Source organism: Perna viridis, chromosome 7, assembly GCF_037379345.1.
Source record: "Perna viridis isolate PV_CMFRI_1.1 ecotype Kerala chromosome 7, ASM3737934v1, whole genome shotgun sequence".
NCBI classification, from domain to species: domain Eukaryota; kingdom Metazoa; phylum Mollusca; class Bivalvia; order Mytilida; family Mytilidae; genus Perna; species Perna viridis.
Genome location: NC_142451.1, coordinates 17441792 through 17467574, shown reverse-complemented (window position 1 = coordinate 17467574; position 25783 = coordinate 17441792). Strand labels below are relative to the sequence as shown.

General features: G+C 32.1%; 1 protein-coding gene and 1 long non-coding RNA gene across 2 annotated transcripts in view; one reads left to right on the top strand and one right to left on the bottom strand.

The window, feature by feature from the left end:
• Positions 1-1155: 1155 nt before the first annotated feature.
• On the bottom strand, positions 1156-10979 carry LOC148611595 (uncharacterized). Its single transcript, XR_015924158.1, has 3 exons — positions 10877-10979; positions 9777-9871; positions 1156-3265 (listed from the first exon to the last, which is right to left on the bottom strand). It is a non-coding gene; the product is annotated as an uncharacterized LOC148611595 (long non-coding RNA).
• Positions 10980-25783, top strand: part of LOC148611594 (choline transporter-like protein 2) — a 27153-nt gene continuing 12349 nt past the window's right edge. The window contains exons 1-9 of the mRNA XM_088592300.1: positions 10980-11117; positions 15208-15256; positions 15982-16055; positions 18373-18448; positions 19170-19263; positions 21453-21593; positions 22811-22874; positions 24384-24534; positions 25324-25407. Coding sequence (XP_088448426.1) covers positions 11066-11117; positions 15208-15256; positions 15982-16055; positions 18373-18448; positions 19170-19263; positions 21453-21593; positions 22811-22874; positions 24384-24534; positions 25324-25407 — 785 coding nt within the window. The 5' untranslated portion in view covers positions 10980-11065. The remainder of the gene's footprint in view (positions 11118-15207; positions 15257-15981; positions 16056-18372; positions 18449-19169; positions 19264-21452; positions 21594-22810; positions 22875-24383; positions 24535-25323; positions 25408-25783) is intronic.

Below are 25783 nucleotides of genomic sequence, written 5' to 3'. Positions count from 1 at the left end.
AAAATATGTAGGCTTTCCAACCATGTATCACATTTTGCATGATTCTTAGCTACAGTGCTAGTTCAGTACATTCGAATCAATATGCGCACAAATGTTTCAAGTTTGTTATAATATGGAAAAAAAATTTGAATTAAGCCATCCATTATTTTCATTTTCCCCTACATCTATTACAGTAAATTATCTGATGAAAAGATTATCATTCATAATCTAAGTTAACGATGCTGAATACACCTTTTTTATATATATATATATTACTGTCTATAACAAAGAAACAATCACCACTCCCCAGGGAACAGTACTTTTCGTAGATAATATCTTTCTTTTCTTTCGAACAGTTTTGTCGACGTCTGCATATAAACATTTTTTGTCTTTAAAAATTATTTTGCAGTGTTTGCATATTAATTTAATGTGTTTAAGACACTTAAGGTAAAAGACCAATTTTTATTGATAATTACGGTGCGTTGGTTAATTTTATTTTTGCACAGGATTTAAAGTTGCTTCAGATTCACATGTTCTTATGGAAGATTAATAGTAGAAAAAAAATATAAAAATATTACTTTTTCTCTGCACAGATCTTGAACACTACGCAAATTATTGCAGAATGTATTTCATTTGTCTCTCCACTCATACGACTGTCAATGAACCGATTTTCTAGAAAGGGTTCAGCGTCTTTCCACACTACTTTACTGGGACAAAAATATATTGCCAATGAATAAAGGTCATCACTCTGGACAGTTTTTCTACTGCTGTCGTCATCAAAGCATGATTGACCCACATGAAGTGTCCATTTCCAAAATGACAATGGAAACACACACTACTGTTACACATTAATAATTCAAATAGTTATTAAAGAAGCCATGAATACTAAATAATGTTTGTCATTGTAACTGCCTTGAGATTCTTTTCTGGTTACATAATATTCGGAACTTTAGAATCACAGAATATACCTTGTGCAGATTTTTTTCTATATATTACAAACCTCTGTACTTAGATTTCTCTTTTGTGGGAGCCTCCCTGTTTCTGAGGTGAAAGTTTATTCTCAAATCCAGACAAAAGGGACCTATTTCACAGCAAATTAAGTAATTGGAAAGTCTGGTTTACAGTTCAGGACAACATGTTACACAAGTTTCATTCATAAATTAAACTTTAAAATCATTCCATGAACAATAACTGATTTTATTTTCTTTACTATTCATATCAAGTATATGTATTTTGCCAATACCACAGCAAACATTGTGGACACTGGATGTTGACATAAATATAAAGGACAATTGCAAAATAAATAGATAATATATCAATATGCTATTTGTTTCGATTAGCCCAAGTCTTTATTAGATTCCAGCAAAATAAACACATACTTCAGAATATATATCACATCATTTGAAAAATCCCTTTTAGAAAAATACCAACCATAACACTTTCAAAAATGTTTTCAGCCACTTTTGTGAATTGTTACATTACATTCCAACTCTAATTTCGAGAATTCAAGTTTTTGATTTGTAAAAAAGGGAACAATTGTTCTGTATATTGATATAAAATGTGGTCAGTTTTAGAATGAGTATTTTTTATGTTAGTACTAAATAGATGCCTTGTACAATTTTACTATTTAAACTTTCAATTGGAAAAGAAAATTCCTATTGGGGAAACTTCTTCTAATTGGAGCAAATAATTGATAATGATTCCCATTGGAATAATAATGTTCCAATTGGAAAACAATATTCCAACTTTCACAATTTAACAACTTGAATAATGTATAAACTAACTTAAATACAATGTATATCAAATAGAACAACAAGTGTAAAGATTATCTAAGGAGGTAGACCTAAGGTAAGAGACACAACTCTTTAAAATCATTGGAACGTTTGTATTCAGGCTGTTTTTATCAATCTCATGTAAGCATCAAAGTAACTTGGTGGATTTCATTCTGTTTCAAGTGAAAGCTTGAAAGGCTTAGGTGAAATTGAATATGATACAAACAGATCACTGATTTTAAGAGTTATACCCTTACCCTTGCTCTACCTCCTTAAAGGCAACTTTGGCAGACAGAAAAGAAGCAAGTTTATATCAAGTTCTCTGTGATATTAAAAGAAGCCGTATCATTTTATATTCCTGTGGGTGTCCGATGTAATATCTTAAGATATATTTCAGACGAAGTTCTATTATTGTTCCATTTTTACATGAAATTAAATAGTGAAATTCATTCCCAATGGCCTGCTTAAATGTTTATATTCTCTGTTCTTTTGTTGTAATCTGAGCCCACTTGCATGTTTCTATAGGTATTTTCAAATGGGAATATTTGATAAATGTCATATTGTTCAAGTTTTAACAATAATGGTTCTAATAAAAAATCAAAATAAAATTCACCTCTGGATAAATTGTTTATGTTCCAAAACCAAGATTGTATAGATTGATCATTTAATTGTTGAAATACGAGATTTTTCTTTTTTGCATTTGATCATTCCAGGTAAAACTCAAGTCGGCATTGACTAAAAATATAGTTTTCATGTGGTATCCACTTAGGCCACTCTGGGTGTCTAGAATTGCATGATTAGCTGACCTGTAGTGTTCATTTCAAATATGACGCATGACCTCAATCTAGATCTCCCATTCATAGTCTTCATAGTCATATTCTTTTGCTTGACTTGACCTTCAAATAGCAGCATGGTGGATTTCTTGAAAGAAGCAGAAACTATTCAAACTTCCAGAAACACCTGAGTTCATTGCTTGCTCCTTGGTGCTGTGTTCATCTTCGACTTTTGTCCTTTTAATGTTGCATGCTTTTTTCCATGAATTTTCCCTATTTCAAAAGTTTTAATATCTCTACTTCTATGTGGATTGGTATGCATTTCTTTCCTAGAGAAGTTGAATTTTGGATGAAAAAAATACATAGAAATTTTGTTTTATTGGTCCTTCCACTACTATGCAATTTCATCTGTTTTGGATTTCTGTGATAGTAAAAGAAGCTGTATCATTTTATATTCCTGTGGGTGTCCGATGTAATATCTTAAGATATATTTCAGACGAATTTCTATTATTGTTTCATTTTTACATGAAATTAAATAGTGAAATTCATTCCCAATGGCCTGCTTAAATGTTTATATTCTCTGTTCTTTTGGGACAGGGGTGTCTAGAATAGCATGATTATCTGACCTGTAGTGTTCACTTCAAACATGACGAATGACCTCAGTCTAGATCTTTCATTCATGGTCTTCATAGTCATCTTCTTTTGCTTGACTTGACCTTCAAATAGCAGCATGGTGGATTTCTTGAAAGAAGCAGGAACTATTCAAACTTTTTGTGATAGAAAATGTAACTACTCCTCAAATAAACGTCACAGCTGTGTACTAAGCTCTATTCAATTTCAAATTACTTTAAAAGCACAATGAGAAGGTCTTAATCTGGTAGAAATCAAGTTTACACAGATACATAAATTCCCACACGGCAATAAGTGTCATTATTACTTTTCTTTCTTTTCCCTTTTCTAGAGCTTAACTCTAATAATTATTAATTTTCCAGCTTCATTATTCTTCCATGATTGCAAAATGAACAAATTGGTCCACAACAGGAATCTCTTGGGCATAGCAAAGTTCATCAGTAAATAATTAATTTTTAGAAAACTTAATTATTTATACGGAACGGAAAGTGTGAATTGAATTCAAAAATAAAACTTCGTTCAACTTGTCAAGAAAAGACAATATACTGATAAGATTGTGAAGGGATATGCTTTTACATTTTAAGTGTTAGTCTCTGTAAGAATCAGGCAGTGTGTGAAACATGGTATGAAAAAAAACTATCATTTTGATAGTGTAATTTGATTGTTTGCCCCATCATAATTATGGAAAAAAGACAATATTTTCCATATCATATGTTGGTGTATTGAATTATAATTTTAATGAATTACACTGAAAATGAACAGTTAAAGGGCGAAGAACTCTGTCAAAAACCTCATTTTTCGAACATTGTATTAAAAAATTTCAGAGCAAAGCCAGTGATGCCGATATTAAATAATAGTCTTTCCAAATAGACTAGAGAAAGTATCCTTGAGTGATATTACATTATCAGATCGGTGGAGTTTTGACATGCATTTTTCTGATTTTTCCCATTTTGCCTGATTCTTACAAATACTAACACTTATGCTGTTTTTCGCGTTGATTCTAAGAGGTTATCACTCAACACTAGAGTTATTTGCTCCTTCAAACAGCAAAGCTATATTAGATAACTGTCGATCAGCCTTGTGATATATGGATTTTTTATACAGTATGAATAGACTGTTGACATATTAATCAGTTTAAAACAACTATCATTCCTTATATTATGACTTGGTGTATACTGCATATTACATGTTCATTATAACATGTATTTTAACCACACTTCAAGTATAGTATGTGAAAGGGTGCGATATAAGGTATGCGATATAGGTCTAGGGGTGTGATACAAGGTACATGTATGCGATATAGGTCTAGAGGTGTGATATAAGGTATGCGATATAGGTCTAGGAGAGTGTTATAAAGTACATGTATGCGATATTGGTTTAGACTTGTGGTATAAGGTATGCAATATAGGTCTAGAGGCGTGATGTGGGATATGCGGTATAGGGTAGCAGATATAGGGTATGCGATATAGGGTAGGAGATAGAGGGTAGGAGATATAGGGTTAAAAAAAAAACACTTATAATGCATATACAAAAAAAAATTATATTTGGTATCATGCAATATTTACATAACTATGTTTTACTTGTATCAGCATTTATTAAGTGAATCAAAACCAAATACTATCAGTTCTCACAAAAATTTAAATCAGCACTACAAAACTTTTAAAAGTCTGAGAATATTCCATGGTAATATCAGTCAAAGTCTTTGGAATTTATGTCGTCATAACTACGTAACTACACAGACTTTTTGTACCGCGCTAGATTTCTCAAAATTATACTTCTGGAATATGGTTATGTTGCTACAAGATTGAAGTCTTTACTACAGAAGTTTTATGGTCGACATCATGAACTCGTGAATCGTTACGGTATATCCATCTGCACCATGAGAACCGATTTGTTCAACGTTTTCTTTTCCTTTTTCGTCTACCCTGGACTTAGTTTTTTTTATTATTAGCAACTCGCGGTTGTGTGTGTCTGTTTTCAATGCCTGGTCTTTGTCCCTTGATTACATTCATTTGATTTCCGGTAGAATCTCATGATTAATCTACAACAATCTGACACCAGAACTTGTGTGAAATGTGGATAAAGTTACACTGATACATTTGAACACTTCGTTTTAATTTGTCATGGTACTTTCCATGTCGGGTCTTTGTCCCTGGATTGCATTCTTTTGATTACCACTATAACCTTGGTTCCCTTGATTACTCTTCCATTCTCCGCTATGTGTTTTGAACTTATATTTTGAACTCCTTTAGAATACTTGTTTTTCTGTACCTCGATTAACTATACTACCACAGAAATTTTACTATGTATTTAACTTGGCAAAACCAAAGACCATGCATATACGTTGAAACCATTGTTGGCGATAAACGTTCATAGCACCAATTTATGAACTTATGAGCTCAATTATTCAGTTATTGCTGATTTATAATTATTATTATGCTATTCTTATTATTTAAAGGGAGTTGTATCCGGAGCATTAAACGCAAATGAAAAAAACTAAGAAAATAATGTTGAGTCTATAATGTAATTAAGTATTTCTCCGTTTAAGAATCAGGGAAATGTGTAGAAGTTTTGGCACATGAAGAAAAAATACACAATGATTTTATTGCATTATCTAAGTATTTATACCTCATAATTTCAAGAAATTACTGTCAAAGTGTTTGTAAAGTAAAGTCTTTTTAAGATATTGATAGGTCAAATTTAGTTGAAATGCACTATGGAAAAATGACGGGGAAATTTTCCCGCACTTTTTCCTTATATAAGCATTCAAAAAATATACACGTCAATGATGCTTTAGGATAAATTTAAATAGCTGTTCAGTTGTTTTCTAGATGTATTGAATATATTTTAGGGGAAAAAGATCATATTGAGAAATATCATGTGCCACCCATTGCCTGATTCTTACACAGAATGATACTTAAAACATATTATAGAGGTACTGCTTAAAATAGTATATGTATCTAGCTGGATTTGAAAGCATATTAAGGAATAATAAAACCATCTTTATTTGATATTCTAAAATAGGATTTGGTAGTTGAATAAGTTACAACTACGACTCATGACATCATCCTAACTTTATCTTTTTCGTGAGCTTTGAATATAAATGAAAATTCGGCAGAGGAAAAATGAATTTCTTTGATGAAATACAACAGAACCAGAAACAACAGTTAACACGGGCAGTTCTTATCAAAACTGTTAACCTAAACGAGCGGACGTTAATCTAAACAAGCAGACGTTAACCTACACGAGCGCGCGGACGTTATCATAAACGAACAGACGTTAATTGAAACGAAAGTGAATAAACGAACGAAAATGTGCCATGTATACGTATATATCCCAGACACATAACTGTTGCATAGAAGTGGAACTTGAATTGTATCAAACGAGTATGGAATTTTGTCGCAAGAGTGGATTGCTTAACTTTAGCACTAAAGTATGGTTCTTTCTAAAAACCAGGCATGCAGGGGGTGATTCATCATATCTCAAGATAATGAATGAAATTGTTCAAATAAATACAATCGTTCTAATACAACTCTTCATATGTTCATTTCCTCTGATCTGATATAAATCGTGAAATATTTTTGATTGGTTATAATGTAAAAATTCCGGCGGAAAATTTTCACGTTATTTTCTGGAGTAGAATGTAACCAACTGTCAAGTGTTAATAATATCTCCAGTGGGCAACTTTCAATTGCATTTTTATTTTTTAAAAACAGTTTCTTTGAGGTTTACTGAAGGATTTCCAATCAATAATTTTTTGGGATTAAGAAATGCATGAATCACTAATCATAAGCTTCTGCCTGGTTTTAAGGCAGAGCTGCACTTAAAGGTCGCTAAATGTCAGAACATGACGACATTAAAAATATACATCTAAAGTGAATGGAATTCTTTTAAAAAATCACATCTTAATTCTATGAACTATGCGATGATCGTAGTGATTACTATCTCATGTTTCTAGTCTCTTTTATGACACATTTATCCAGCTTTTGTATGTGAAAGGCCAACATCGTGAAATATCAACCTAAATTTTTATTCAGTATGAAAAGGCAAGAGCACATGTTATTGATTTTTCCAACGAACTTTCTGTTTATAGGGTATTTATTACTTCATGAAATAATAAAATCGTTCATAAAATTCATTTTGAGAAAAGAATTCGTAAATCATTAGTGCTTTTCTTGCAATTAAAATATTGTCTACATTGATCTTTCAAAAGTATTCGAATATCTCGGGGGTCATCCAACGGCCACGTACGCCTTCTTGGTACTTCACTAGGGAACCATTTACCTGTCCACTGTCCATCATTTAAGACAACCATGAAAGTTGTGGCAATTAACTGTGATTCAGGGAGATATTTTATTTTAACACAAAATAAAAGCTTTAGATCATTATGTTTTGTGTTTACGAATGTGTGGTTGTAATAACAGTAGTATTGAAAGATCGAGAATTAGCCACAAATAAAAATTGCATTGGGCAATGTTGGTTTTTTGTTTCGAATCTGACTTAATTTCATTTATGCCATATTAGGAAAAAGTCTTTCAAAGAGGGATAATCCGAGATCGTTTGAAATTTTATACCCTGAAATATTTTATTTTGAATTGGGTCGATTTTCTTGTTTTTATATATTTGAAATTTTAGTTTTAAAAAAAATGGATTGATAATGATTAAGAGTACTTGTGATTTGTAAATTGACTATAAATGACGGGAAAAACACATGCATGCTCGAAATTTGTAATTTGGAAATAGAGCGTGGTAGATATTTTAATGCTAGTATACCAGCAGAGCAGAGAACTTGTAATTTGTAACTATGTTGAAGATGAGATACATTCCTGTTCTAGATCATGCTAGAATGGAAACACTAGATATCATAGAAAATAAATATGTCAATTTAAAATATTTGGATGCTTTGGATAAATTTATATGGCTTATGTCAGCAGAGGGTGTCTTTTTATATAATAATTTTCTACACTTTAACAAACAGCCTGTTTTCCTTAAGAGAAGAAGAGCTGAATTAGATATAAATGTCTTCCATCTTAATTTAGAGTTTTATTTTCGCATTAATCTTAGTTGTTATTCTAACAAGTAGTATTTTTTTTCGCTTAACGGTGTAATAGGACAAAAACACTTGGTGAAACTGCATGGAGATCACTGTGCTTGTTGTGCTACTTTAGTCAGCCTTACACAATGACAATTACTTAGTGTTATACAATTATGGTGTAATTATATGTAAAAATCATTCCAATCAATGCAATCAATGAATGAAATTCTTTTCAATTTTTTTCCATTTCTTTTCAACTTTTTATGAGCAACTCGGCGGGCGTTTCTAGAAAAGCAGATGACGCTTACCCTACCGGTGCACCTGGTCCATGCTCCCAGTTCTTAGTGGAGTCCGAGTTGCTCATTTACTTTTGTTACTTTGTATGTATGACTTTAGTTACTGTATGTTCTTTGTTGTGAATGTCTGTTTTCCATGTCTGGTCTTTGTCCCTGGATTACATTCTTTTGATTACCGCTATAACCTTGGTTCCCTTGATTACCCTTCTACGCTAACTGGCATCTTCAACAATAAAGTATTTGCATGTATTGTATTGATATAAACAAAAAAAACTCGAAAACTATTCATTCATTTGGAGCACTATAACCCGCCCCCAAACACACACTCTTTCTTATATCTTCTTGTTGATTGTCCACTTTCTTATAATGCTACATAAGACATTCATCGAATAGTGTATTCCCTGAAGTAAACTAAGCTACTCGCTATGAAAGTAGGAGATAGGAGCTATATTACCTGCCCTAAGAAGGCCCTCCAGAATTGTATGACACTGCAGACCACAAAGAAGAGTCTCTGGATGAGTAAGTACACAATTGTTTTATCAAATGAAAACTTGGAATACAAGTAATTTCAACGATGAGGAGGTTGTCACTTGAAACTTTGCAAACAAATAAAGGATGTCTATGGAACGCCAGCTACAAATTAAGCGATTTTGCTAAAATGGTTTGTCGCTGGCATGCAATCAACATGGTGGCAGTGGTAGAAATTAATAAGTCAAATACCCCCCCCTTACAAATGCAATACCCGTAGGTGTAAAAATAATCGAATATTTTTAACGTATTTGTACCTGCAAGAGACCAAACCGATCCGTTTTACCTGGTATTAAATTGTCGAAAGAAAACTTAGAATAATAAAATGAAGATGTTGACCAGACCTCTAGATAATAACTTTCAGTTTAACAAATTAAAGAACCAAGCGCAAGATGAAGCATGATCATAATTAGAATTTAGTAGAAGATAGTGGTAACCAAGAATGGTAACCTGAACATTAACTTTGGTATGAAAATGGCACTCAGTTTCTTTGTATGATGGAAAATACAAACGCTATAATTTAAGTACATTATCAAACACCAGCAATGCAGAAATTGTAAGAAAATCATTGAATCTTGTCTTGTTGAAGGTATTGTTTTACGCTGGGAACAAAATTTGCGAAAAGCTGTGCGGTCATAGGGGTGTTTCTCGGCATGTTAATGGAAAGCTCACCAATAGTGGGAAGTTTCAGACTTTAATGGACTATTGCCAAGATATAAAACATTGTCCTGAAAAATATTTTAAAGAATATGTTAATAAATACCTGTATTAATGATATATATAGTTGGTCCTTAATGCAGAGAATGTCTCTCATGAAATGTCTGTAGCATAGGACCTGTACATCGTGTTCATTACATGCTGTTGTCCAAATTAAATATATATTTTTTATGATGTTACTCTTTTCAAGCCAATTGCCGTTTATTTGGGGCCATTACCTTATTTTATCAGACGATGCCTTTGTTTTTTGTTTTGTTTTTTGTTTGTTTGTTTTTTGTTTGTTTTTGTTTTGTTTTATTGTTTTGTTTTGTTTTGTTTTTGTTTTTGTTTTTGTTTTTGTTTTTGTTTTTGTTTTCGTTTTTGTTTTTGTTTTGTTTTCAAATAGCGAGCTTTGCTCACAGTATTTTCTACGGAAATCCTCAGCTATCACGAGGTTTGATTTTTTTTTCTTTTTTTTTTTTGTATCTTGATAAAGATTTTAATGAATTTTCTACAGACTGACTGAAGGTTTTTTAACGCTTGGCTACCCGGCTTTCGAGTCTCGCACGGTCGGGAATTTTCTTCATAAGCTTTACCTTATAAAAGTGTTTTGTTAAAAAAAATTAAAAATCGACATTTATGTTGTGCTTTTGCAAAATTAAAAAGAACATAATATTTTAGTACAAATTTAAATGAGTCATGCACGCTTGTAATTTACTTCACTGTCTTAAAGTCGAGCAAAATATGTATACTCTGCATTTGGCACTTGAAGAAAAATCGCAGAGATTTTATTGCATCACCCAAGTATTTATACCATAACTACTAAAAATAACTATTAAACTGTTTGTAAAGTTTGCCTATATAAAATATTGATATTTTAAATTTAGCTGAAACGCACTGTGGAAAAATTAATGGCTGGAAAGTTTCCCCACACCCCCAAGAAAAAAAAAATTAAATAGTTTTTCGGATGATTGGCAAAAAAGACTAAACTGAGAAAATGACGTGCCAACGATAATATATTGCCTGATTCTTACACAGTATGGTATAAATGACTCATTAATTGGAAAAGGGGAGAGAACTGGGGAGACTAATCGGGCACGATGCTTTTCTTTTTGTAACTTTGAAATCGTTCGGATATTTTATTTAACTTCGTTAAAATATATTTACCTTTTCCACTTTGACAGACCTGGAATGAACATTGTGTCCTGTCATAAAAGATGTTCGGGTCAACAACACAGGTTTTAGTGTTATCAGTGAAACACCTTTATCACGTGACTCAGGTGATAAAAAAAGAAAACAACAACACGTTTTGAATGTGAAAGCGGATCTGATTAGTAAATATAATTCTGGCTACCAATGGGTTCTAAAGACAAAGAAAATGGTGAAATTGAACTTCAGAAAAATGGCGGTAAGATGTTTAATACACCAAGAGTCATTATAAAAATCTTTTTTATACAATGGATGTTTTATAATATATATCTTTTTCAAACAAGAAATAATTATGTTCAAAAAGTTAGAAAGTGACAAACCAGTTACGCTCGACTTTTGGTTCCTCAGATGGTACGTTGAACTACTGTATGGAATTTTCTTTATCCTGAAGTACTTGACAGGGAACTTTTTCATTGTTGTAACTTAATTACATGTACATGTGTATGACTGCATGCACTTCCTTAATCCCTTTGGGATTCAGTGTCCTTGAGTATTCTCTGATGTGGTTGCCTCAAAAATAGCCCCCGGGTAACAGGAAATAGGAAGCCTAGAACACTGCTCTAAACAAAATTGTAAAAGTCATTATTTTTACATGTACAGTATTACATGTACATTCCATTGACAAAAAGAATCAGTCCCTGGACTCACCGTGTAAAAATCCTAGTGAGAACCTTGGCCCATGTTGTTGTGGATTATCACCCTATGCAAAGATATGAGATATTACTCATGAAACATAACTTGTCTTGTCTGAAGTCAAATCATGTATAAATCTTTTTTTTTAATTTAGACCAAGGTAAGGGACACAACTCTTACCAATCATTGAAATGTTTGTATTCAGCTCATGTAAGCATCAAAGTAACTTGGACTGATTTCCTTCTGTTTCAAATGAAAGCTTGATAGGCTTTGGTGAAATTGAATATAATACAAACATATCACCGATTTCAGGAGTTAAATCCCTTACCCTAGGCCTGCCTCCTTATGGTACTTTTTAAGGCAGTTTATGTATCAAGTGTTTCCTGTAGCTATATTTGGAAAAGGAAGTATGGCATATTCCATGGAAAAAAAGGCAGTATAGCAATTTAAAGACACATGCAAGAACTAAAAATTTACATGTATTTAGGGATATTGAGAGAAAATGGCAGTGCACTTATCAAACCAATCAAAAAACACACAGAGCCCATGACCACCCAAAATTGCCTGTAAAGAACTCAATACAATGTACATCTTACATTCAGTGTGTTGATCTATCTTATTCTCTGTCTGATACACACATTGATAGTCAATGGATGCTTTATCTGTCTAATTCTTTGCAAATTTAATTAGCGTGTTGTGTTGATTTACAGATAATATTTGGAAGGTTGCGTCACTTATACATCTAGTATGACATCCAGCAACATTTTTAGGGCATTTTTTCTGAGAAGATGAATTTGATGGGTAAAAACTGTGACCCACTTTGGATCACACATGTAATTAATGGTGGGTGAAGGTGTGACCCATTAAAACTGGGTCAGCTGACATGTATCATAAATGTCTTTCACTTTTCCAGCCAAGTGGCATTAAAAGGCAAATTTCCTTAATTCAGGTTTCCAGCTTAATGTAACATTGTCATAGGGATTGAGGGGTAGGATGATACATCCTATTGTATACATACCTTGACTGTTGTGTCTGAGAGTTAGTTTGCTTGTTACTCCAATTCATTCAAACAAATTTTCAGGTATTTTTTTGATATAAAACATGTAATACATCAGGGCTCAAGCTGCCTGAGCAAAACAGGGAGAAGTGACTTCTCTTTCAGAGAGACACTAAGGAGAAGTGGGGATGAAGAGGGAGGAGTGGACTCTGTATAACTGTGATCCACTGGACTCCAAAATTAAAGTAAGAGAATCCTCCCTCTCTGGGTGTACTTCTACTTTATGATTAGATCATAAAGAGACTAAGTATTCAATGCTAGGCAGCTTTTATTCAATTGTAGCATATTTTAAATTCATTGTCATTGACCTACCTAATGTAATGAACAAATTTACATATAATTTTCTGCTCCACCTCATCACTTAGAAGTTTTTTGTCCAGTCTGTTTTCTTTGTAAGCATTAAATATTATACACATTCAGGTGTGGATCCAGATATTTTAAAAAAGGAAATTCTAGTCTATTTTGTTTTCACTTTTTACCCAAATAATGCACAAAATAAAAAAAAATTCTTTAGAGGAGCAAAGGTTCCAACGTCCAGAATACCGTAAGTGCACAACCATTCTTGTCTTTTCACTATTTTCCTTAAAAAAACCTTCCATTTGCTCTAATTTGATAATTACATCATGAGAAATGAAATCTTAGATAAGATACAGTGTATATAGTCTTAAATTGGAACATGTGAAGGATGCTGTTAATCAGATTGCACTTGGTTTTCTCATTTTAAGTAGATAGAATTTTTAGAGAAGTTAAATTGAGAAAGATAATTTAAACTGTGTTCAATGTACTAATGTTCTCATTGGTGGTCTTGCAATTTGCTGTAAACTGTGGGGATTTGAACTGTTAAATGATATACATGTAAAATATAAGGGCTCAAGGACTAGTTAGTACATGTAACATCCATCTTTTTTTTTTAAACAAAACTTTAATAGTGAAAATGAAATAGTGCAAATGAACATGCATGTACATGTAGAGTAAAGGATGGAGGACCGATAGGTACATGTTACTGCTTCTGTCTTATACAAATAAATGTGACTGATTTATTTATGATAACATGATTTAAAAAAACAACAATTTAATGGTACTTAATACATGTACATTTAAAGGGTACCATAGCACAATATAATGGATTCATGCACATGCACTTATCTTCTCTCTGGTATTTAATTGGAAACTCTTAGCAAAATAAAATCATTTATATGGGTGTTGATCCATTTGACATTTTATTTCAATTGCCAATTGCTCTTATCTAGATCCTGTACTATAATTCTGTTTTACATCATGACAAAGTGTGGCTTCTTTGAAGAGCTCAATTTAAAATTTTCCCAAAATTCTTGTATTTTTGTCCCCCTCGATGCGTCACAAGTGGACATAGAAATGCCATCCGTCCGCATTTTCCGCACTTTTTTTGTTATGCTTTTACCAAATAAGTTTGGTTTTGTTTTTGGTATGTGGCCTTATTATGAAGAGTTACAGATTAAGTATAACTTTGGTTACAGTTAAATGATTTTTACGGAAGTTATGCCCCTTGGACTTAGAAAATTTCAGAGAATTTACAGTTTTCCACACTTTTTTTTGTAATACTTTTACCATTTGATTTTTTATTTTGCATGTAGTCTTACTATGAGAAGTTACAGATTAAATTCAACTTTGGTTATGTTTGATTGCTTTTTATGGAAGTTATGGCCCTTGGACTTAGAAAATTTCAGTGAATTTAAAGTTTTCCTCATTTTTTTTTCACAGGGGACATTGGACCGCTGTTCTTTTATTGTTTTTTTTTATCAAATCTTCAAATCAAGTGATCTGTGATTGATCCAATTTTCAGGTTAATATAATTTTTAATGATTTTTTATTTCGATTATAAATGTTAGTATTGTACCTGAATATACATACATTGTAGTACAAGAGTATAAGGCCTACGCCTATCACACCAAGAATGCAAAAGTTTAATATGACATTCATGGAATATTCATTCAATCAATAGTTTAATGCATTGTACATGTAGTTTCATTATATTATCCAGGTGGAGTTGCTCTATACTAATCATTTGAAGCCTACAGGTTCATTCACTTCTGATATCTTAAATTATAAAACCTATTAAAGTGGGGATTTTATCATTGATTATTTTTCTACTGGAAGTTCAAACATTTTGCTTCATGCAAGTCTAAATATAAAAGAATACATGAATACATGTATTTGTAATTTTTTTACACTCTAAATGTGTACGGTATTCATATTTTATACCAACATAAAATTCAATGCAGTGTGTTTTATTTTTTGAGATATACAATGTATACCGGTACATATAATGAAGAAATATATTGATTCCTCTGTGTTTATTTTCTACTACCTGTAATTTCATGTTCCTCATCTGTAATTTAAGTGCCTCAAGTTTTGTTGTTTTTTTTTAACATGTTCCATATGATCAAGTTTTGGCATTTGGTATAGAATTCTTTTCTTCCATTAATCCATGTGCAGTGTCCTACCCAGGCCATTATAGCTCTGTACTTTGCAGCACTATGATTTCTTAGTACTGTGCTATCAATTTCAAGAAAAAGTATATTTATTACTCTACTTTCAGTTTTGTATACATCTGTTTTAGGTAAGCCTAGAAAATATGATGCAAACTTTAAAGGTCCAATTGAAAACAGGTAAGTTGTGAAATGTGAACTCAAGTGTTTGCATATTTAACTTAACATTTTTATTCAATTGTGTGCCATTACTTCCATTTGTTAAGTGTTGGTTCCATTAGATTAGAGGTTCCTTGAACAATTTAAAATGCTGAAATTTTTGTACCTACGTCAAACTACTTAAGTACATCTGCCATTTGTACTGATCTATTTTCCTGATTTTTTCAATACAACATTTAGTTCTTTATTATGTAAATTAACCTTAAGTGATTTTGGCAATAGTATAGTGTTAAATTTCAAAACTTAAGGTCCTTTAGCAAATAGGGTTTTGTTCAAATTACTAAAGTTAAAGATATTGTCATGTTTATATAGACACAGACAGTTTGATTTCCTGGAGGAACTGTGATTTTCGTGCGGACCAAAATTTTTTTCCCATATGTACATACATGTACTTTGTAAGTTTAAATGCTCAATTGTTTTTAATGAAACTTATTATGGGGACTAGGCATCTGCATACATGTACATGTACATTTGTATGTAGAGGTGCAAAGAACAGGCTACAATGTAATTATTGCTAGATGCTTACAAAGGCTGAAAAAGAGGGCTAAACTGCAATTTTCTGATATACTGGTACATTGTATATATGCCAAGCAGTATCATGTCCATGTATTATTTTATCCTTTTGTTACATCCATGAAAATGATTTTTGATTTGTACAGGGAATTTTATTTTTATATTTTTTGTAGATCCTGTACAGATATAATATGCTGTCTACTATTTCTTGTCTTTATCCTGGGTTTGATTGCTGTTTCCATACTGGGTAAGGTTAAGTTAGTTTTATTCAGTATGGCTGACTTAGTGACTTATGCAATCCATGAAGAAAATGGGAGCTGCTGACTGAGGGGAGGCCCACTTCAGTAATTTCAAGTGATTTTTTTAAACATTTTTTGTATCACTCTATAATAATCCTCAGAGGATGCTATAAACTTTTTAATTTACGTGGGTACTAATTTTTTCACAGATTCTATAAAATGAACTTTGTTGCCAATTTTTTTAAAAAGGATTTGGCAACAGTGCCTGTGGGAAGTCATTATAAACTGTATACTACTTTAAATGTAAATTTTACCATGTGGTAAATAAGGCTTTTATTTAATGCAAATGTGTGATACTTCCTTGTAAATTCATGTAGAATGTGAATATTAGCACATGTTGTATATATACATTGTATATACATGTACATTTAAGATAGGGTACATTGTATAGAATTTAAAGTAGTAAATTAGGTGATTATGTCAGAGAACTCACACTTCATTCCTAGTTTGGCCCAAGTTTTTAATGGTGACATTTTCAATGGGTCATTTAAAAAACTAAAACTGAATTACAATATGGAGAGGAAAAGATAGAAGTTTCCCCTCTGTGAAGTGTTGATTTCCTCCAGTTATACTTGTATCCTGAGTTGTTTTTTTGTCTTTCCTTTTTCATATAGATACATTAATGTGCTATTGTTGTGGTTCAATGTACATTTGACTTTCCTTGTTAAATTTACCCAGAGAAATACAGTGTATACATGTATCAAGTTTTATTGATTTTCCCTTTAAAATGAGCTAATTAATAAATTTGTGTTGTATACTGTTGGGATAAAGATGATCATATGTCTATTATGGCTATTTATCAATTGACATGTATAATATTTTTACTAAGTGTAAGGCATGAAGGCCAGTTATAGGTGTCTTTAATAAAAAAAAATAAACATACTGGATATTTGTTTTCTTTAAAAGATTGTTGGATCCACAGGGGTTTAAGGAATGGAGGCAGAGGCCCACTTTTGATGAAATTTTTAATTTGAAAATTTCATGCACAATGTCATCAAAATCCCTTTTATATCTCTGGATCCATTCCTGTTGAAGAATAGATCATAATTAACTTCCTTTTATATATTCCTTTGATAATCGAACAGATGTTCAATAAAATAAAATCTCAGACAATAATTTGGAAAGGGGAGATAACTCATTGAACTTTTTTTATCATTTGAAAGATAATAATTTGCTTTTAATTAACTTGAAACACATGAACAAATGAAAAAAATTTGAAATAATTAACTGATTTGCATGAAATATATCAGTACCTCTGCCTGACTTTGATAATTGGCTAGATAATTTATAAAGAAAACATATTGATTTACTATCATATATACTTAGTTGTCATATTAAATCAAATGACAAAGCATCAGGTTTGTGACATTATATTAGGTTGTTAATCCCTACTTACAAGTACATGTGTGTAATATTACTGATGACTTGAAAGAGGGGTTGTTCAGTACATTTGAGCTGATTGATGTTAGATTTCTATACAAGAACACAGTACCTGAACCTATCCACACAACTTAAGTTGTGATCGGTCATTGGTCACCAATCAGTTTCTGATCAGTCATTGATCTGTTAAACCAATCCATTAAAAGGGTGATTGCATCATGTAACGACAGTGCAGTCAACATATTTTACAAATTTTTTCGTTTTATTTATTTTATATTTATACACAATACAATAGATTTGAACATCTTTTAATTATTCCTATTTTACTTTTGTTTTATTTTTAACAGAATACAGTATGTGGATTTATTAATTTTAAGATGAATTTAATGTGGTAGTATATTAGATTGGTTCTGATGGAAATTCTTAAATTTACATGAACTGATCATCTGTCATTTTACATAACAAAACTGCAATCAGATCAGTCATCGGTTATCAATCCATCAGTGATCAATCAGTCAACAAAATGTGCATTACCTTGTATGTTTATAATATAACTATTATTGCCAAAGTATACCACGTTTAGAACATTAGAGGTAATTTTTGTAAACCGTGTTACATGGTTTAGAAATATTGTAATTTTTCTATACAGTACATATACCAACTTCAACTTATTTTTGTTTGATCATCATTCTATTCTTTGCAATGGCAATTTAAATAAGTTGTAAAATGCTGGTATGCAATCTATTCATGCATAAGTTCAAGGAGGGGGATTTAATTTTATTTACCACAGTGTAATATGTATTACATGTTTATACTAGAACTGATAATATCAATAATACATGTATTCAGTGTATGATTTTGATTCCCATATTTATTTTTTTCTAGGTTTTGTATGGGGAAATCCAAACAGACTGATTCATCCAACTGATTCTAATGGACTTATCTGTGGTTATGATCAAGCGTAAGATATCTTATTCCCCTATATATTTATTACAGTGCATGGAGCTTTATTGCAATCACTTTATTCTTCCATCAGTCAGTCTATCTGTCTGTCTGTCTGTCTGTCTGTCTGTTGAACTTTTCTGTAACAGATTTCTCAATCAGGTTCTATTGGAGGGAATGCTTAGATATTTGGTACATTGCTTTTGCATGATGATTTGTATCATGTCTCACTTTGCTGGGTTTTAAAGAACTGTTTAAGTAGGGGTATTCTTAGCACAATGTAACATGCAGCATCTTCATCAATTTGCATCTTTTATGTACCACAAAATTAATGCATATTTGCTTGCTTTTTGTCCTGTTAAACACAAAGTACAGGAATAATAAATCATGCATTCATTGTTGTTCATTATACAGAAAAATTAAAGTGACTATGGCAATGGCCTGATATAGTCTTTTCCAGAGCAACTTAATGATGATATGAAAAAAGTGACATGCAAGATAGAATGCAGTCAGAGATTTTGTACTGAAATATCAATGCTAAGAGAAAGAAAGTTTATTTGTGTTTTAAGGAAGATACTTAAAATGAAATGTCTGCCTTTGCAGATGTACATGTACATTTTTATATGCATTGTTTATAGTGCTATCATAACATTTTTATCTTGATGTTGCTTTAAGGAAGAGTAGATTTATGTTCTTTTAATTGTGTATTTATTGGTATGATTTTGTTCTTTTTCTTTCAGAGTAAAAGACAGACCATATTTGGTTTATTTTGATTTTCTAAAATGTGCACAGATGGGACCAAGTGCAGTGGCTTTGGGATGTCCTACACCCCAGGTACATTAAAAATTTTATTCGATTTTAAGACATTAAAGTATGATGTTTGTTTTAATTGAAGGAGGCTTTCAAATCAAATTGTTTCTTTGTTTTCCTATTTTTAGTTTCTAAGTTATAGAGTTATGTAGGCTATGCCACATCTGTTTACTTGATTGAGCTATACTGATGTCCTTTGTTTCTATAGAGTTATGTAGGCTATGCCACATCAGTTTACTTGATTGAGCTATACTGATGCCCTTTGTTTCCATAGAGTTATGTAGGCTATGCCACAACTGTTTACTTGATTGAGCTATACTGATGCCCTTTGTTTTTATAGAGTTATGTAGGCTATGCCACATCAGTTTACTTGATTGAACTATACTGATGCCCTTTGTTTCTGTAGAGTTATGTAGGCTATGTCACATCTGTTTACTTGATTGAGCTATACTGATGCCCTTTGTTTCTATAGAGTTATGTAGGCTATGCCACATCTGTTTACTTGATTGAGCTATACTGATGGCCTTTGTTTCTATAGAGATATGTTGGCTATGTCACAACTGTTTACTTGATTGAGCTATACTGATGCCCCTTGTTTCTATAGAGTTCTGTAGGCTATGTCACATCTGTTTACTTGATTGAGCTATACTGATGCCCTTTGTTTCTACAGAGTTATATAGGCTATGCCACATCTGTTTACTTGATTGAGCTATACTGATGCCCCTTGTTTCTATAGAGTTCTGTAGGCTATGCCACATCTGTTTACTTGATTGAGCCATACTGATGCCCTTTGTTTCTATAGAGTTATGTAGGCTATGCCACACCTGTTTACTTGATTGAGCTATACTGATGCCCCTTGTTTCTATAGAGTTATGTAAGCTATGCCACATTTGTTGACTTGATTGAGCTATACTGATGCCCCTTGTTTCTATAGCTTTATCACTGGAATTTTGTTGATCATGCTGATCAGGTGAAAAATATAGACACCAATGCTATTTCTTTCAACATGGAGGTATAGTTACTTGTTTAAACTGACTGATGTCTCAAAAATAGTTGCAAAAAAAGAGATGCAAAATATTAACTGTACCTTAATAAGATAAAAGTCTCCCTTTGCTTTTGAACTTAAACTAGTAGATTTCTGTTACCTACTGATGATCATATTTGGGTTCTAGAGTCTCTAGATGTACACAGACTTCTTCCTTGTCCTTATAATGCTGTACTTTACAGAGCTATTGCTTATAACACTTTTTTTCTTAAATCAATTTTAGGAAGAAGCAAGCACTATCAGCACTGTGAATAATGTTTAACTGCAATAGATTTTATACCAAGCACTGTGTCATTTTAAAGTTATAGGTAGAAGGTGGATACATATGAACTAGGTTTTTGTATCCTGACATGTTTACTCCATGTGTTTACAAGATCTGCTATTTCTAACTTTATTTATTCCTTGAAGCCTAGACATGGGTTGACAACATTGTTAACAGATAGTTCAATGGCAGAAAAGACAATTGTTTTGTGGAGTAGAGCCTCCTTAATTTGTTTTAAAAATTGTTAATTCCTCACCATTTAACCCATTTTCCAAGATATCTGTATCTGCACCTGAAATCTGGAGACCCATTCTATCGAAAAATTAATGATAAATATGTACTCCTGTTTGAAAGAAGAAATGGACTGCTGAATGGATTGTATCATTACATTAAAATGTATTGTAAGCTTGTACCAAAAATAGGCTAAATATATACTGGAACTTAATTGTAGGTAACTGGCTTTAACTCTTTTAACAGGCTGACCTAGAAAATTAACTCATAAATATTAATAGGATAATTAATTGGAAAAGGTGAATAACCAAATATTATCATGAGTGCCGAAGAACGCCTAAATTTAACGAGTTTGCGAAACTTGTTCAGAGCAGGAGTTGAATCCGAAAGCGTTCTTGGCACAAGTGATTGTATTTTAGTTATTCACGATAACCTATTGATTATCCTGTTTATTATATAGATTTTCTTTATTCAGAATTAATCAATATTTTCAATGTGAATTTTGAATTCAGCAATTGGCATATTGATATCAAAGTTGTGACATTTTGACGGGAGAAAGTCTGAGAGTGAAATTACTGGATTTATTTCACAGTACGAATTATCGAAATTTATTACACTGGGAACATTTGATAAAACACTGTAATCTATATAATATTTCTATATATGTTTTTGTAGGTGTGTAGGAAGAGTTGCACTAGTGAATACTATTTCTACTTAGAAACATTATTTAAGAGAAAACTTGGTACTTTAGAGCAGGAAGATATCGATAAGATGGTGTGTCAAGATGGTATTACTATTACCAATTCAACATCAGAAGTAAGAGTGAAAGTCATATACAAAATTTAGAGTTCAATGGAATGTCAGTGATCCTTAATTCTAACATGACGTGCTTTTAAAAGCTATGGTAAAAAAGTGATAAACACATGACCAACATTTCATGCAACACATAGGCTCGGTCTATTAAAAAATATGAAGAAACTAGTCCTATTAGAATCGAAATAAGTCACAGAATCTCCATTTTATCATTGTTTTACCATTGGCTTGACATTTATATTGTTATTTAAGCGCTCACAATTGCTTGGGGTAAAACAGTGTGACATAAATGGCCAGCCCATGGTAAAACAACAATAAAGTAGAGTTTCCTTGATTTATTTCTTATTTAACCCCTCTTGCTCTTGGAACTCCTGACAAAACATTGATATTTCCTTACTGATAGTGGCTAGACTTCCTTAAACATTTGTATGATATAATCATTCAAATATGCTTGGCCCTCAATACACTCATTATGCACTGGTAACCGCATGCATGAATGTGCTTAAGATTGGAAACATCATTATCTCATGTGAATGCATATTGAAAAAAAAAATAAACAGAGAAACAGAGCATAAATTTTATAGTGCCAGTGTAAGAAATACACAACTTCAAATAAAGTAAAAAGATCATTATTCTCCCCCCAGCAAACAAAGTTTGGGGGTATATTGGAATCACCCCATCTGTCTGTTCACATTTCTTGTATTCACAACTCCTAAACTACTCAAGGCATTTTGTTGAAACTTTAAAGGAAGATTGGGCATCATATGTAGATGTACACGAAGGAATATAGTTACTGTCAAGGGACTGCAAAGAGAGATAATTCACCTTAAGGGTCATCATAGCGCAACTCCTCTGTAACCATTCAAGAGAATTTGATGGATTTTTATTGGAATGTTGGGCATCATATGTTGATGTGCATGAAGAACTATTGCTACTGTTAGGGGACTTCATAGGGAAAAAATTGAATGTATTGGTTATACATTCAGTTGCATTTGAAGCAGGGGTATTCAATTTATAGTTCTAGATTTAAGAGAAATTGACACCAGTTTCTTATTCTGTAGTGGCTTAAAAATTTTAGACTCTCATATCATATTCTTGTATCGTGGGTTATCTGAGATCAATGGACATATTATAATCCTGTGTTCTCAATGGAGGCAGATGAAACCTTTTCTCAGCAAATGGAGCTAATCTTATAACTTGAACATAACTATATTTTGTAGAGTGATATACAAAAGTATGTGTCAGATGGTGATTGTGCAGCCTACTATGTTGAAACAACAGATGGTCAGTGTTGCTTTTTTATTTGTTTCAAAGTTTCTTTGCTAGTACATGTACCAAACATTATTGTAAATATATTCATTTTTGTGGTTTTTGTGGATTTTACTAAGTGAACATATTTAATGTCAATTTTGTGGGTACTAATTTTCATGCTTTTCAGTCCTCTGCAAAAAAAGTGAAGATGAATACACTTTCAGTAGTTATCTAATTACTGTCCCATGTTAGAATCGGCGAGTGATACATGTGAAATAAAGTTTTCATTGCTGAAATAGATTCAAAACACTATTGAAACAATGCATATATACTTTAAAGATCAAGGTGGTGTAGAATGTTTTAATTGACTGAAAACTGGTAAATTTTAATCATGCATTGATATGTTACTAAGATGTATGTGAAATGTTTTAAAAGCCAATTTTTTCCTGCATTATCAACCACATAGGTCTTCTAGCTACTCAGCTCTTCCTATTCATCTATCTGTCACGCTTAAGGTACCTACTTTGTGTTATCAGTTACAAAAAAAGTTTTAAACTAATATTATTCAGACTTTGCTTAATTGTGATTTATATTGAAGATATGCACCTTTTACATGCGAAAAATTTGACAATATCTTCATATGAAACTTCTTAAATTAGCGTTTTTTTTTTCCAAAAATATATGGTGTCAGTTAAGTATATACTTACGGTAATTTGAAACCCACACTATAGTTTTTTAATTTGCTTTTGTTATATGCATGACATGTATATTGAAGATATTTATGTGTTGACTGTGATGCTGGTTAAGGAGGTAGACCTAGGGTAAGGGACATAACTCATGACATCAGTGATACGTTTGTATTATATTCAATTTCACGAAAGCCTCTCAAGCTTTTGTTTGAAACAGAATAAAATGAATCTAAGTTAATTAGATGCTTACATAAGATTGATGTAAAATGCTAAATACAAACGTTCCAATGATTTCTAAGAGTTGTGTCCCTTACCCTAGGTCTACCTCCTTAAATAGGCATGTTTCTGGTCTTGTTTTTTATGTATTATGGTATATTGTTGTCCATCAGTACTTTCCTTCACATGTTGTAGGATACAGTAACCAAAAATGCTTCAAACAATTATTTGAATTTGGAATTATTTTGGAATTTACAAAATGACCAAAAAAGTAAATTGTATAACTAACCCTTTCCAAGAGGTTAGTCATGCTGGCATGGCTAAGGGTTAAGGTTAGTTGGATAACAAAAGGCATGAAAAACTTACAAACCCCCCTTAGTCATGACTAATCCTCTTATTAGGGGTAAGTTTTATAAATAATTTGTTAAATTTTTTTCTTAAATCCAAAATAATTCCTAATTCAAATAATACTTTGTTTTCAATGACTTTGAAATACTTGAAATCATTGAATAAAACTCCGATTAATTTTCCTTGTTTCCAAATTTCATTTATGAGACATTACACAACAAATTAAGGATGGAGAGTTGTATCATATGCTTCAGCTGTTTATTATCAATGATTTATTTCTTGTTTGCAGTTGTTGGCCGTTGCATACCATCAATTTTTAAGACAGTTGTGGAAGGTTCATTAAAGCAGTTAACCTATATAAATAAAGATAATCAATCATTTAACTTGTCAAACTCAGATAAGACACCAATCTCTGGCAGTATTCTAAGTGCAGGTAGTGAGTAAGTAATCACTTGCAATGTTCTGAGTACAATGGTGAAAAAGTAGTTCTGATGATGAGAAGTGAGTAGGTAGTCAAATATAATGTTTTGAGTACAAGTAGTAAGTAGTAACATGTAATGTACTGAGTACAATTAGGGAGTAAGTAGTCACAAGCAATGTTTTGACTACAGGTAGTAAGTAGTCACATGTAATGTTCTGAGAACAGGTAGGGAGTAAGTAGTCACAGGCAATGTTATGAGTACACATGGTGAGAAGTAGTCATAGGCAATGTTATGAGTACACATGGTGAGAAGTAGACACAGGCAATGTTATGAGTACACATGGTGAGAAGTAGACACAGGCAATGTTATGAGTACATATGGTGAGAAGTAGTCACAGGCAACATCCTGAAAAACGATACAGAATGAGTAGTCAGGTTATATATATTCTTATCATGTTATCAAGTACAAAACATGGGATAAATGTAGGAAAGACCTCATGCTACCTCTTTACACTTTACTCATATATTCAATTACATGCCATCAAAAGGTAATGTCTTGTTCAGCTATAGTCAGTATGCTATTCCTTTTTGTCAGTTATTTTTTTGCATTAAATGTCCTAAGTAATATTAACTTTAACACTTCAAACTTCTAATAATTTACAATACAAAAAAAATGAGTAAAGCAGAAATTAAAAATCTCCGGTATTATTCATTTTTTAAGAAATTGGTTCAGATGTGTTACAAGTAAAGCATGCTTTTCATGCATGTCTATGGCTATGAGTTTATATGATTGTATTTATGATTTCAGGTTTCTTGCATTATTTTTCTCAGCATCTCAGGAGGCAGAAATGGTCTTCAAGGATATAATCACTTCATGGTACCTTATAATAATGTAAGTACTTATATTGAGCGTAGGATCGAATACATTGCTGTAGCACCTGGTATGACTTTATACGACCGTATGATGTTTTCTTCATCATTAATTTTTTTCATTTCCAAGCAATGACTTTAGTTGTTGTGAACCAAATGGCATTCTATTTTGATGTATCATTACTGGTGTACTTTGCTGCAAAGCCACAGAGTAGGGTGAATGGGATGTCTGTCCATCTGCAACATATTGAGGGTGCACCTTTTCTCATATTTAACAAATTTGGTAGGAGTTATGGGACTTATAGAACTACAAATCCCATCACTAGAAAACATATGGCTATGTGTAGCAATCATGTTTTCTGATATGGAGTGCTACTTAATTTGATACTTATGTCTAC